Raw genomic sequence first — 11840 nt, forward strand, 5'->3', positions numbered from 1 at the left:
CCCCCCCCATTTCCAGCCCCCCGGCGTCGGGGAGTCACCAGACCTCCCGATATTCGGGGCTTTCTCTTATACACGTAGCTGTAAACCCCACCCCCCGATTCCTGATTGTTCGCCCTCTCCCAGCGCTGGAGCGACCCTCCCCCCGGTTCTCAGCCCCCCGAGATCGCCAGCAGAAAGCCCCCGCGGGGGGGGGCTCGGGGGCGGGGCCACATGCTTCCCAGGAAGTGAAATGGGGGGGGGAATTACGGGAGGGAACGGGAAAGCCACGGTCGGGGCTCAGTCCCGCCCCACAGGCCGAGTTGCGGGGGACGGGGCTATAAGGAAGGTCGTTGCCAGGTAGTGGGTGGGGCCAGCGCTAGGGGGAGGGGGTTATGGCAAAAGGGACGGCGCGGGGCCCGACTCAACTGACATGGGAAACAGCCAGCGAGGCGCACTGCGCCTGGAGGGCGAAGTGGAACAGCCAATGGGAGCGGGGCTTGGTGGGGACTCACATGGGCAGGGCGAGTTGGGTGCCCGCCAACGGCGGGGGCCGGCGGGGTCGCGGGAGGGGGTAGTTGCTGTGCCCAGCCAATCAGGAGGCGTGAAAGTGCTGACGCGCTTGGCCAATCAGAGGATGCCATCTTTATCATATGGGACTGATTGCGGGGACCAGCCAGTAAGAGAAGGCTCCAGGGTCACGTGGAGGAAGGCGCCGTTGGTCGAGCCATTGAGGGAGTCCAGTTCGGGTCACATGAGGAGGGCGACTAATCCAGCCAATAGGCGGGGAGTACTGATGTCACGTGTTGGGAATTGCCCGCCGCCAGTCAATGAGAGGATGGTATGGGCTCACGTGACGCCAGCGTCACATGACGGCTACCCAGTCGACTCTTGGCCAATAGGAGGCCGCCCTCCTCACGTGACCCAGGACGTCACTGCGGGGAGCCGGGGACGGGCTCTACGGCAGCCGGGAAGCGGCGATGTCGGGGGATGGCGAACGCTCCCCGTTGCTGCCCGCGGAGCTTGGCGAGCCGGGCGCTCCCGGGGCCCTGGCCGGGCCTGGCGGGCTTGTCCCTTCCGCGCCGCTCCCACCCTACGGGGGCCCCGCGGCAGGGAAGCCGGCCCCGCCCCATGGTGAGCGGCCCCGCCCCACGGCCCCGCAGGGGCGCGGCTAATGGGCGTGTGAGGAGGGGGTGTGTGGGCGGGGCTGTGGGGGCTATAGGTTCTGGGGAGGGGTTAGAGGTCTCGGTGGGCGGGGCTGGGGTCTTCGTGGGTGGGGCTGTGGAAGGCTGCAGATGCCAGGGCGGGGCTAGTGGGCTCGGTGGGCGGAGCTAAGGGAACTGGGAGGAGCTATGTGGTTTGTTGAGTTGAGCTAATGGCTGGAGGGTGGGACTGGGACTGGGGAAGGAGCTTGGGGAGGTGGCCGTGGCTAAGGGGCCTAGGGCAGGCTGGCTTGCGGGTGGCTGTAGCCTGTGGTTCCCTCGCCCAGGCTTCCCACCGTTCCCAGAAGGGCATCCAGCTGTGCTGCCCGGCGAGGACCCCCCGCCCTACTCACCCATGGCCAGCCCCGACAGCGGCAGCGCCCCCATGATCACCTGCCGTGTCTGCCAGAGCCTGATCAATGTGGAGGGCAAGATGCACCAGCACGTGGTCAAGTGCAGCGTCTGCAACGAGGCCACGGTGAGCCGGGAGCCCTGTGGGGGCTGGGCCAGGCTGGGGTGATCTCGCAGGTGTCCTGTGGGGGGGCTGGATCCCCATTAACCTCCTCGTGAGGTCCCACTACCCTCTTCCCATGCTGTATGCCTGTCTCTGTCTTTCCAGCAAGCCTAGCTGGTGCCCCTGAGGGGGCCACCAGGAATGGGAGGGATTTGGGGGTTGTCTGTCGGCCCCTGGCAGGTGGCGTCGGAAGAAGGTTATTCTGTAGAGCTGGAATGACAATTCTCAGCTCTGAAGACCCCCTTAGGATCTGGCTGGAGCTGGGAGACCCCAAGGCTGGGACCAGAGGAAGTGGAGCAAAAGGTCTGAGCTTACTGTGCTCCCTCCAGAGCCAGGGATAGAATCCAGGAGTCCTGGCCTCCAGCACCCCCCAGGCTTAGGTCTCCTCTCTGTCTCTGCTGCAGCCAATCAAGAACGCCCCCCCGGGGAAGAAGTATGTGAGATGTCCCTGCAACTGCCTGCTGATCTGCAAGGTGACGTCCCAGCGAATCGCCTGCCCCCGGCCCTACTGGTGAGCCACGGGGGGGTTCCCCTACCGTGCTGGGCGGGGGGGGGGTGGCACCGAGGGCACATTGGGCCTGGGTGACACTTCCCTGGGTTCCTGAGTGGGAGGAAACCTTGTCTGTGCCCGAACAGCCTTCGCTTCAGGAACACAACTTCCAGTGTAGACACAACGCCCTCGCTCTCAGCCATGCAAATGTCTCATGTGGTGAATTAGTGTGCAGCTATTGGACCCCGGGGATCCCTGTAACCTCCTGGGCACCACCTGTGCCCCCTGCCAGAGGGCACCAGTGGTCCCTGGGTTACAGCCTGGCTTGGTACCTAGGACAGGGCAGGGCTCCGTCTCATCTGTGTTGCTTTCTCTCCCCTGCTGCAGCAAAAGAATCATTAACCTGGGCCCGGTGCACCCAGGGCCCCTGAGCCCTGAGCCCCAGCCTGTGGGAGTGCGGGTCATCTGTGGGCACTGCAAGAATACTTTCCTGGTAAGCAGGGGCAGCCAGGACTCCTGGGTTCTGTCCCTGGCTCTGGGAGAGGTGCGGGGTGTAGTGGGGTTCAGCAGGGGTGCTGGGAATCAGGACTCCTGCGTTCTGCCTGTGGGAAGGGAGTGGTGTCTAGTGAGTAGAGATGGGGTGGCTGGGAGCTAGGACTCCTGGGTTCTATTCCAGCTCTGGGAGGGAAATGGGGTATAGTGGGTAGGGCAGGAGGCTGGGAGCCAGGACTCCTGGGTTCTGGCTGTGGGAGGGACGTGGGGTCTAGTGGGTAGAGCAGGAGGCTGGGAGCCAGGACTCCTGGGTTTGGCTGTGGCTCTAGCAGGGGAGTGGGGTGTAGTGGGTAGAGCAGGAGGCTGGGCATCCCATGTGTGTTTCTCTCTGGTTCTTATTCTCCCAGTGGACAGAGTTCACAGACCGCACCTTAGCCCGCTGCCCGCACTGCCGCAAAGTGTAAGTTTCTTGCCCCTCCCCACGGTGAGACCCATTGCCCCAGGCCACAGCTACAGGCCAGAGAGAGGCCTGGTCCTGAGGGTGGGGCTGGGCCCATATGGGCTTGGGAGGCCGAGGAGTGGAAGGGGCTGTGAAAGCAAGGCCCAAGTGTGGGGTCTAAGGGCATGGGGAGTGGTTGAGCTCGGAGGCAGGACTCCTGGATTCTCTTCCCGGCTCTGGGGGAGGAATGGGGCCAGGGGCCAGGACTCCTGGGTTCTCTCCCTGGCTCTGGGAGAGGAGTGGGGTCTAATGTAGCAGGGGGCCAGGACTCCTGAGTGTCCATGTCTGACTCTGACTCTCTCCCCCCAGCTCCTCCATCGGGCGCAGGTACCCCCGGAAGAGATGCATCTGCTGCCTCCTCCTGGGTGTCTTAGTGGCTGTAGCTGCCACAGGCCTAGCGGTGAGTGTGTGACCGGGGCAGGGGAGCGGGCCATGCTGATGGAGCCTTAGGACTGCCCAGGGTGTCTGAGTCTCTGTGCTGCCCTGGGAGAAAGGGGACATTGAGTGGGGAAGGGCCTGTTGGACATAGAACCCAGGAGTCCTGATTCCAAACCCCTCCCTCCCGCAACCATTAGACCCTCCCCTCCCCAAGCAGAGCCGAGCTGGAACCCTGACCCTGCTGTCTCTCTCTGCGCAGTTCGGCACGTGGAAGCATGCCCGGCGGTATGGTGGGATCTACGCCTCCTGGGCGCTGGTCATTCTCCTGGCTGTTCTGTGCCTAGGCCGGGCCATGTACTGGGCCTGCATGCGAGTCAGCCACCCCGTCCAGAACTTCTCCTGAGCCACCCTTGCCGCAGGGAGCCCCGCCCATCTCAGCCAGCTTCTGCCCAGCCCCCGGTCCGCTCCTGTGCCTCTCGCCTTGGTTCTGCTCCCCTCCCATCCCGCCGGAGCCTGAGCAGGAGACCCCCATGGGACGTGACCAATGGAGGCGGCTGCGGTGGTCTCAAGGGCAAGGGGCCCACCAGCCCAAGAGGGTAGCTGAACTATGGTAGCTCTGTCTGGACCAACCCGAGAGGGAGCTGGATTACAGTGGCTCGGCTGGGACCCACCACACAGGAGATGGGGAACCCACCCAGCCAAGGGACACTGGGTGACGGAGATAGGACCCGACCTCCCCCTTCCCCCCAGCCAAGGGACACTGGGCGACAGAGGTGGGACCCCCTTCCCCCCACCCCCCAAAGGACACTGGACGATGGAGCTGGGACCCACCAACCCGAAGACCCCACACACCCAAGGGACACTGGACAATGGAACTGGGACCCACCGCCCCAGAAACCCCACACACCCAAGGGACACTGGACGATGGAGCTGGGACCCACCACCCCAGAAACCCCACACACCCAAGGGACACTGGACGATGGAGACGGGACTCATCACCCTTGATACCCTACGCACCCAAGGGACACTGTACTATGGAGCTGGGACCTCCACCTCCTCCTCCTCCCCCCCTGACATCCCTCGCACCCAAGGGACCCTAGCTGATGGAGCGGCGACCCACCATCCAGGATGAGGTGGCCAGAGGGAAGAAGGAAGCCCCCATGGCTGCTAAGTCACTGGGGGTCCCATGTCCCTCCTGATGGGGGCACTGCCATGCGCAGCACCCCCTTGGCCTGCAGGGAAGTGGGGCAGGAGGGGGCCCCACAGCGGGGAGGCATTAAATACATTCTGGGGGGGGATGGGACCCGCTGGGGAGGGGAGCTGACACCGGGGGAGAGGGGGATAAGAAGGATTCAGCTCACTGCTGCTTCATGGTGGGGTCATCTCTTAGGCCACCGTTCACCCCACTGATCTGTGCTCTGTCAGCCATGCCCCTCCTCCCCACAAGCCAGACAGTCCTCTGCCCTGGGGCCACATTGGAGCTGGCGCCCTCTAGAGGGAACAGACCCCATGTCCCATTCCCTGCCCCCCTGAGCCAGCTAGTGTCCGCGCTGGGGCCGGATGGGAGCCAGCGCCGCCTAGAAGGGAAAGGCCTGTGCCCCTGCTCTGTTTAGGGCACTTTTATTTGGGTGGGGTAGCTGGTGGGGAGCAGCCCCTGCCCTGATCCTCCCCCCGGCAGGGGCAGCTGGGGACACTGTCTCTGATGCCCAGGGGAAAGCTGCTCTGGGTTTGCTCTTCCCTCCCCCCCCACCCCATGGCTGCTCTGGTTCTTTGCACATTCCTGGTGGGGGGGAGCCAATGGGTAATAACCCCCTTGCGTGGGGGCCCTGAGCCTTCCCAGCATGCCTCTGAGCTCCCCCACAGGGCCACTCCTTCCCATCCAGCCCCTGACCTCCCCTTGGGCTGATTGCTGCAGCCTGGGGAGCAGAGCGCTGCCCCCATTGCTGCATGGGGGGTGTGATCCTAACTCAACCCCCTCTCCTGCTCCCAACTCCTCCCCTCTCCACATGCCCCTGCACCGGCTCCCTTGGCTGGGCCCTGCCTCCTCTGGTGTGTGGTTTGAGGATCCCCAGTGGGATGGGGCAGTGGGATGCAGGGGACCAGGGGTGAGTTCCCCAGAGGGCTGGTGATGAGCGGTGCCTGGGGCCGGCCTCTCACTCGGGGAGGGAGAACAGAACGTCTCCGGCCTCAGTTCTTCAGGGATCTTTGGGGGGTGGGACATGGGGTTCACCCCCTTTCCTGGGGCCCCCCGCTGCTCTGGCTTGTACATACTGACCACTCCCCTGTACATAGCTATTTAAATCCAGCCCTGGGCTTTTCCCCCACGCCACCCCGTGCAGCGTTACTTTAACCCCGTGAGTCTGTCCCAGCCCTGAGGGCCGGCCTGACTGATGGATGCCCGGACAGTGTAAATAAAGAGATTCCATACGCCACCCACTCGCCTGGCTCCCTCGCTCTGCCCCACGGTGACCGGGGAGGGGGGGTGTGGGGGGGCTGGGTCTGTGGGTCCTGTTGCCAGGCTGAGAGCCCACCGGCTTGTTATACCACAGGGGCAAAAGAACAGCCACCTGGGGGATGTACTCCTGAGCCAGCCAGCCCGCACCGTGAGGCCTGATCTCAGCTGGTACCCCCTAGAAGGGAAAAGGCCCCATGTCCCATTCCCCACCCCCTGAGCCAGCTGGTCCCCTGCCATGGGGCTTGCGCCCCCTAGGTTGACAGTGGTTGAAGGTGTTTGAGGTATCCAGCTAGGGGGCTGATTGGAGATCAGTGCCCTGAGTGCTGGCACCCCCTAGAGCCTCCTGCTCCTGGCTTGGATGTGGATTTCTGGGAGGGGAGTGGGGTCTAGTAGTTACAGCAGGGAACTGGGAGCCAGGACTCCTGGTTTCTCTCCCAGCTCTGGGGGGTGGGAGAGGCAGGGTGTGTAGCAAGAGTCCTGGGAGAGAAGTGTCCTGTAGGTGGGCTGGTGTCTCCACCTGGCCAGGGCTGGATCCACCCCTTTGCTGGAGATGTGGGGGCCCCCTGAGGGTGTCCCTCTGTAGGACCCCAACTCCTTCTTGGCCCATGTGTGGCAAAACCAGCTGCGTATGGATTAAGGCAACCCCTGTCCATGACTTCCCCAGGAGCTGGAGGGCTCTGCTCACCCCATTTGCTGCACCCCAAACCCCCCCTTCAGGCATGGAGTTGGTGGGGTTCCCCCAGAGCAGTGGGGATGGGATGGAACACCCCATTGAGATGCATGGAACAGTTCTCCCTCTCCCATCAGTGGGCTCAGGCTCTCTGCAGACCCAGGCAGCATCGGTCACACTGAGGGCAGCTCCCCCTTGCCCAGCCATTATTTCTGTAACTGGAAGCTGAGTGTCTGCAGGGATCCCTCTGTTCTAGGCTGTGATGTCCCAGCAGGGACCCCAGTCCATCTCTGCCCCCCACAAAGCCCCCCTTCACTCGCAGCTGCCTCCCGGGGGGACCCCAGCTAGAAAGGCCAAGGAACAGCGTGAGGGTGAATGTCTCCTAGCCCCACCTCACTCCCCCCCGGGCGAGATGAAACACAGCATCTCCTTTCAAAGCCTTTAATCAATGCTCCTCGCAGCTCTGTGGCCCCCCACAAAGAATGGGGGTCTGGTTTCAAGGCGAGGCAGCAGCTTAATTCTACAGGTAAAAAATAGTTCCTGGGGTGAGGAATTCTCTGGAGGCTAGGATGGAGGGCAGCAAGAGGGGAGGCTGGTATATTGGGGGGTTGCTTGGATGGCCCTCAGTGGGTACATGAGTTCAGGGGGCTCTGCTCATAGCTGTGGGGGGGCTCCTGGCCTCTGGGACTGGAGTGTCACTGGGTGAGTTTGGGGGTTCAGGGCTGAGTTTGGGGGATCATGGTCTCTGGGATGGGGAGGGATCTGCTGATATTCTGCGCTTTACTGCACCAGGGCCCACAAGTTGGGGGGTTGAATCAGGTCTCATTTTGGGGGGGAAGTCACCCCTGATCATGGTGTGGGGGGCCCTTTCCCTCTACTCCCCCTGGCCTCACAGGGCCATATAGGGGCACATGGGCTCAATCCTCTCTTGCTCACAAAGCCATAGAGGGGTGTACAGGCCACCCTGCTCACAGGACTACAGAGAGAGGGGGCAGGGCCATATGGATCCCCCCACCTCACACAGGACCATAGAGAGGTGTATGGGCCCACTCCCACAGCTATAGAGGGGGTGTTGAGCCCATACCTAGCTGTATGGCCCCAACCCTCGCTCACAGGGCTATACGGGGGTGTTCGCACCATATCAGGCTGTATGGCCTCCCCCGCGCACAGAGCCATATAGGGCCACAAGGACCATAGCAGGCTGTATGGCCTACACTCCCCCACGCTGCTCACATGGCTACAGGGGTGTCGGCCATATCAGGCTACATGGGCTACCCCGCTCCCAGGGGTGTTGGGACCATATCGGGCTGTATGGCTCCCCCCCCGGCCCCGCTCACAGGGCCATGTAGAGGGTGATGGGGCAGTGGTCACTGCCCATGGCCTGGGAGCGGATCTTGCTGTCGCACAGCTCCCCCAGCAGGCGCGTCGAAACCAGGAAGTAGTCAAGGCGCCAGCCCACGTTCTTGGCGCGAGCATTCATCATGTAGGTCCAGAAGGTGTAGGCATGGGGCGTTTCAGGGTAGAGGTGGCGGAAGGTGTCGGTGAAGCCAGCTGTCAGCAGCTCCCCGAAGCCCTGGCGCTCCTCGGGCGTGAAGCCTGCCGACTTCTTGTTGCCCTTGGGGTTCTTCAGGTCGATCTCGGCGTGGGCCACATTGAGGTCCCCGCACAGCACCAGGGGCTTGCGAGCATCCAGCCCCCTCAGGTAGGCCCGGAAGGCGGCGTCCCAGCGCTGGCGGTACTCCAGCCGCACCAGCCCCCGGCCCGCGTTGGGCACGTAGGCCGTCACCAGGAAGTGCGAGGGGAACTCAGCCGTTATCACCCGGCCCTCCTGGTCGTGCTCCTCCTCACCTGCCGGGAGACACGGGGCGCGCGTCAGAGGGCAAAGGGGAGAGGCCCTGGGCATGGGGGGCATGGGCAGGGATCAAGGGAAAAGGCCATGGGTGTGGGGGGATGCATGGACAAGGGGAAAGGCCAGAGGGCCTGGCTGAGGCTGTAGGGGGCGCAGAGAGGGATCGGCAGGCAGGGCCTGGCAGCAGGCAAAGGGGTCTGCAGGCAGAGGTTGGTAGGGGGCACAGTGGGCAGGGAACACAGGCTCAGCAGGCAGAGGCTGGGGGTCGGGACAGGTCCCTACCGATGCCATAGGTGATGCTGAGCGGCTCAGTCTTGCAGAGCAGAGCCACCCCGCTGTAGCCCTCCTTGGCACCGGCACAGGCCCAGTACTTGTGGGGGTACTCAGGCATCTCCCGCATCTCGGGGGGCAGCAGCTTCTCTGCACACTTGGTCTCCTGCAGGCACAGCACGTCGGGGTCCTCCTCACGCACCCACTGTGTGGGGAGAGCGGGGTCAGCGGGGCTGGGAGCCTGGAGACCTGGGTTCCCTCCCCAGCCTTGGGAGAGAAGTGGGGCTAATGGTTGGGGGGGGCATGAGAGCCAGGATTCCTGGGGTCCATTCCTTGGGTGGAACATGATGTCACAGATGCCCCACTGCTCTCCGACTCTGCTACTGCCCCCCCTCTTGTCAGGAACCCCCCGGATCCCTTTCTCTGGGAACCTCATAGGATGAGGAAGAGAACCCAGGTATCCTGCCCCCCTGCTCCACCCCACTTCCCTCCGGCTTATCCCTTCCCTCGGAGCACACGCGTCCTCCCTGCCCCTGGCCATGGATCTCTGGTGCTGGTTGCTGGGGACCAGCCGGACCAGCGACAGCACTTTCAGACCAGTAAAACCGCTTCCACGCTACGGACAGTCACAGATCCAAGGCCAGAAGGGGCCAGTGGAATCATTTCATCCGACTGCTTGGATAGCACAGGCTGGTGAACTGCCCTGCAACAATTCCTAGCGCAGAGCTGTTCAAAATTGCCAGGGATGGAGAATCCACCACAACCCTTGGCACACTGTTCCAAATAGTCACCTTCATTATTAAAAATGTACCCCTTATTTCCAGGCTGCATTTGTCGAGCTTCAGATCCCAGAAGTAAAATAACCTCTCTGCACCTACTCCAGATTCGCCTGTTTCTACATCCCGGAGTCATATGACTCCTGCAGGCCCCAGCAATACCCAGCTACTTATCCGCCCTCACCCCCAAACCTTTTCCAGACTTCAGACCCATTTGAACGATCCCACTGGAACCAAGCCAGGTACAAATCTGTCTGTGGACCAAGCTCGAGAGAATCAGCCATTCATGAACCTACGTTAACTGCTTCAGTTTTTTACAGCTGCAACATTTTCCCCTGTCCAGCGGGATTTGGGGGATGACGAATGTCAATTTTGAGTTAAAATTTCATTCTGGGTTAGGAAAAGCAAACGTGTTTGGAGATTTAGGACACCACCCCCTCCCGGCCCCAATCCCCATTTACTGATGGAAATGTAACAGAGACAGGATGCCTAGGATTCAAATTGCTTGTTTTTCTCCTATTCTAGGACGTTTCCAAACGTCTCTACTTTTGAAGAAGAGTTAGTGAGTGCCGAAGGGACCTAGGAGTCCGGGGCAGCAGCGCGGGAGGGGCCATTAAGAAGCTCTGTGTCTCTGACAGTCGGTGACTTTTCCAACACACGCCAGTGTTCCCACAGCCCGGCCGTTATTCACTGTGCTCAACTTGGAGGCACAAAGCAGGAGAGGAAAATGGAATAAATCTAAAAATCCCAAATTTCTGGATTTGCAAAAAATCTCCAAATTGTGAACGTGGGAATCCAAACTCCAGGTGGAAAATCTGACCCATGAAATTCACTGCGAAATCCCACCCCCAAAACCTGGAAGATTTTTTCTGCAGGGAAAAAATCCCAATCCCTAACTCGGATAGAGCATTTCTCAGCAGAGCTCAAAGGAGGTCAGGATCCTTATCCCCACTGCAAAGGTGGGGAAACTGAGGCATAAGGCGGGGAAGGGACTGGCCCAAAGTCACCTAGCAGGTCAATGGCAGAGCCACAGAGAGAACCCGTAAGTCCTGGCTCCCAGCCCCCCCTGCTGTAAGCTCTCTAGCTGTAGTCACTAGGCACAGGGCAGGCTCTGCAGGGGTAGGAGTGGCCTTAGCCCCTGGCACCCTGGTACTACCTGCTGTAGACCAGGGCCCCAACCCGGGTGGTCCGAACTGGGGAGGAGCTGCCTAGCCCAGCGAGGACTGGCAGAGCCCAGCTCCTGGGAGAGCCACTCCTACCTCCAGCCCCTTCTTCTTGACCCAGGCCCGGAGCCCGTCCACGTTCCACGATGTGACCTTCAGGGTGTACTTCTGCCCACTGGGGGAGGTGAGCTTGTTGGGCGGATCCTGGTATAGGATGGGGCCCTCCACCACCTTCTCCTTGGGGCCCTTGGCTGCCCCCTTCTTGCTCTTCTTTGCCTCGGGCTCTGGGGAGAGGGAGAGAGAAGGAAAGCTGGGACATGGCGCTGAGCAGCCGGGGGGGTGCCAAAAACATAAGAATGGCCCTACTGGGTCAAACCAAAGGATCATCCAGCCCTCCTAGCATGATACACAAGAAATGATGGGGGAGCGCCATGCTGCAGGAACTGGGGCGGGGCTCAGAAGGGGGCACCATGCCACGGGGAGTGCAGTGGGGAGCACATGAGAGGGAGCAGGGTGGGGTTGCCGTGCCACGGGGCCGCGGTTACCTGTGGCCTCGAGCTCGTCCGCGCTGTCCACATCCTCTGCCTTCTTCCCCCGTTTGGGCATCTCCCACCACCAGCTGGGCCCTGCGCTGAGGAGCCGACACCGCAGAGCCACGAGCCACAGGATCCTGTGGGCAGCCTGTGGGGGAAGCGGGCAGGCACAAAGCAATCAGCATCAGGGGTACAGGCCACAGACCCAGCAGTCCAGAGAACTAGGGAAGACAGGCCAAATGCCCATTCCCGCTCCCCAGCCAATCACAAACCTTCTTGCGTTAGTCTCCCCAATCCCTGGCCAATCACAGAGCTCATTGCACAAGAAACCCCCTGCTCCCCAGCCAATCGCAGCCCTGCTTGCACAATAAACACCCACGCCCATGGCCAAGAAACACCGACCTACCTGGCCGATCATAGCCCTCGTAGCATGATTCCCACCCGCTCTCTGGCCAATCATAGAGCTCCTTATACAATAAACACCCACCTATCTGGCCAGTCGCGGCCCTTCCTGCACAATAAAAACCGACCTCCCTGGCCAATCTCAGCCCTCGCACGCAATAAGCCCCCGCC

The 11840-nt window shown here is 61.8% G+C and overlaps 3 protein-coding genes across 4 annotated transcripts in view; 1 reads left to right on the forward strand and 2 right to left on the reverse strand.

Moving 5' to 3' along the window:
* PNP (purine nucleoside phosphorylase) overlaps positions 1 to 629 on the reverse strand; it is a 12589-nt gene extending 11960 nt beyond the window's left edge. The window contains 2 exon segments of the mRNA XM_026659229.2: positions 492 to 550; positions 552 to 629. Of these exon segments, the coding sequence (XP_026515014.1) occupies positions 492 to 550; positions 552 to 629 (137 nt within the window).
* Positions 630 to 924: 295 nt separating this feature from the next.
* PIP4P1 (phosphatidylinositol-4,5-bisphosphate 4-phosphatase 1) lies at positions 925 to 4053 on the forward strand. The gene is made up of 7 exons (XM_024203275.1): positions 925 to 1110; positions 1466 to 1656; positions 2097 to 2203; positions 2570 to 2675; positions 3082 to 3134; positions 3483 to 3573; positions 3811 to 4053. Exons 1-7 carry the CDS (start codon positions 957 to 959, stop codon positions 3952 to 3954), a joined length of 846 nt encoding a protein of 281 aa, XP_024059043.1. The 5' UTR covers positions 925 to 956; the 3' UTR covers positions 3955 to 4053.
* Positions 4054 to 7103: 3050 nt separating this feature from the next.
* On the reverse strand, positions 7104 to 11821 carry APEX1 (apurinic/apyrimidinic endodeoxyribonuclease 1). Of its 2 annotated transcripts, none has more exons than XM_024203272.1 (5): positions 11755 to 11821; positions 11280 to 11415; positions 10831 to 11018; positions 8808 to 9000; positions 7104 to 8524 (listed from the first exon to the last, which is right to left on the reverse strand). In XM_024203272.1, exons 2-5 carry the CDS (start codon positions 11338 to 11340, stop codon positions 8010 to 8012), a joined length of 957 nt encoding a protein of 318 aa, XP_024059040.1. In that variant the 5' UTR covers positions 11341 to 11415; positions 11755 to 11821; the 3' UTR covers positions 7104 to 8009. The 2 variants fall into 2 exon arrangements, with proteins under 2 accessions (XP_024059040.1, XP_024059039.1); XM_024203271.2 differs by lacking the exon at positions 11755 to 11821 and adding an exon at positions 11674 to 11744.
* Between the last annotated feature and the right edge of the window lie 19 nt (positions 11822 to 11840).

The sequence above is a fragment of the Terrapene carolina genome, unplaced genomic scaffold (genome assembly GCF_002925995.2).
Source record: "Terrapene carolina triunguis isolate 2854851 unplaced genomic scaffold, T_m_triunguis-2.0 Scaffold612, whole genome shotgun sequence".
In the NCBI taxonomy this organism is placed as follows: Eukaryota; Metazoa; Chordata; order Testudines; family Emydidae; genus Terrapene; species Terrapene triunguis.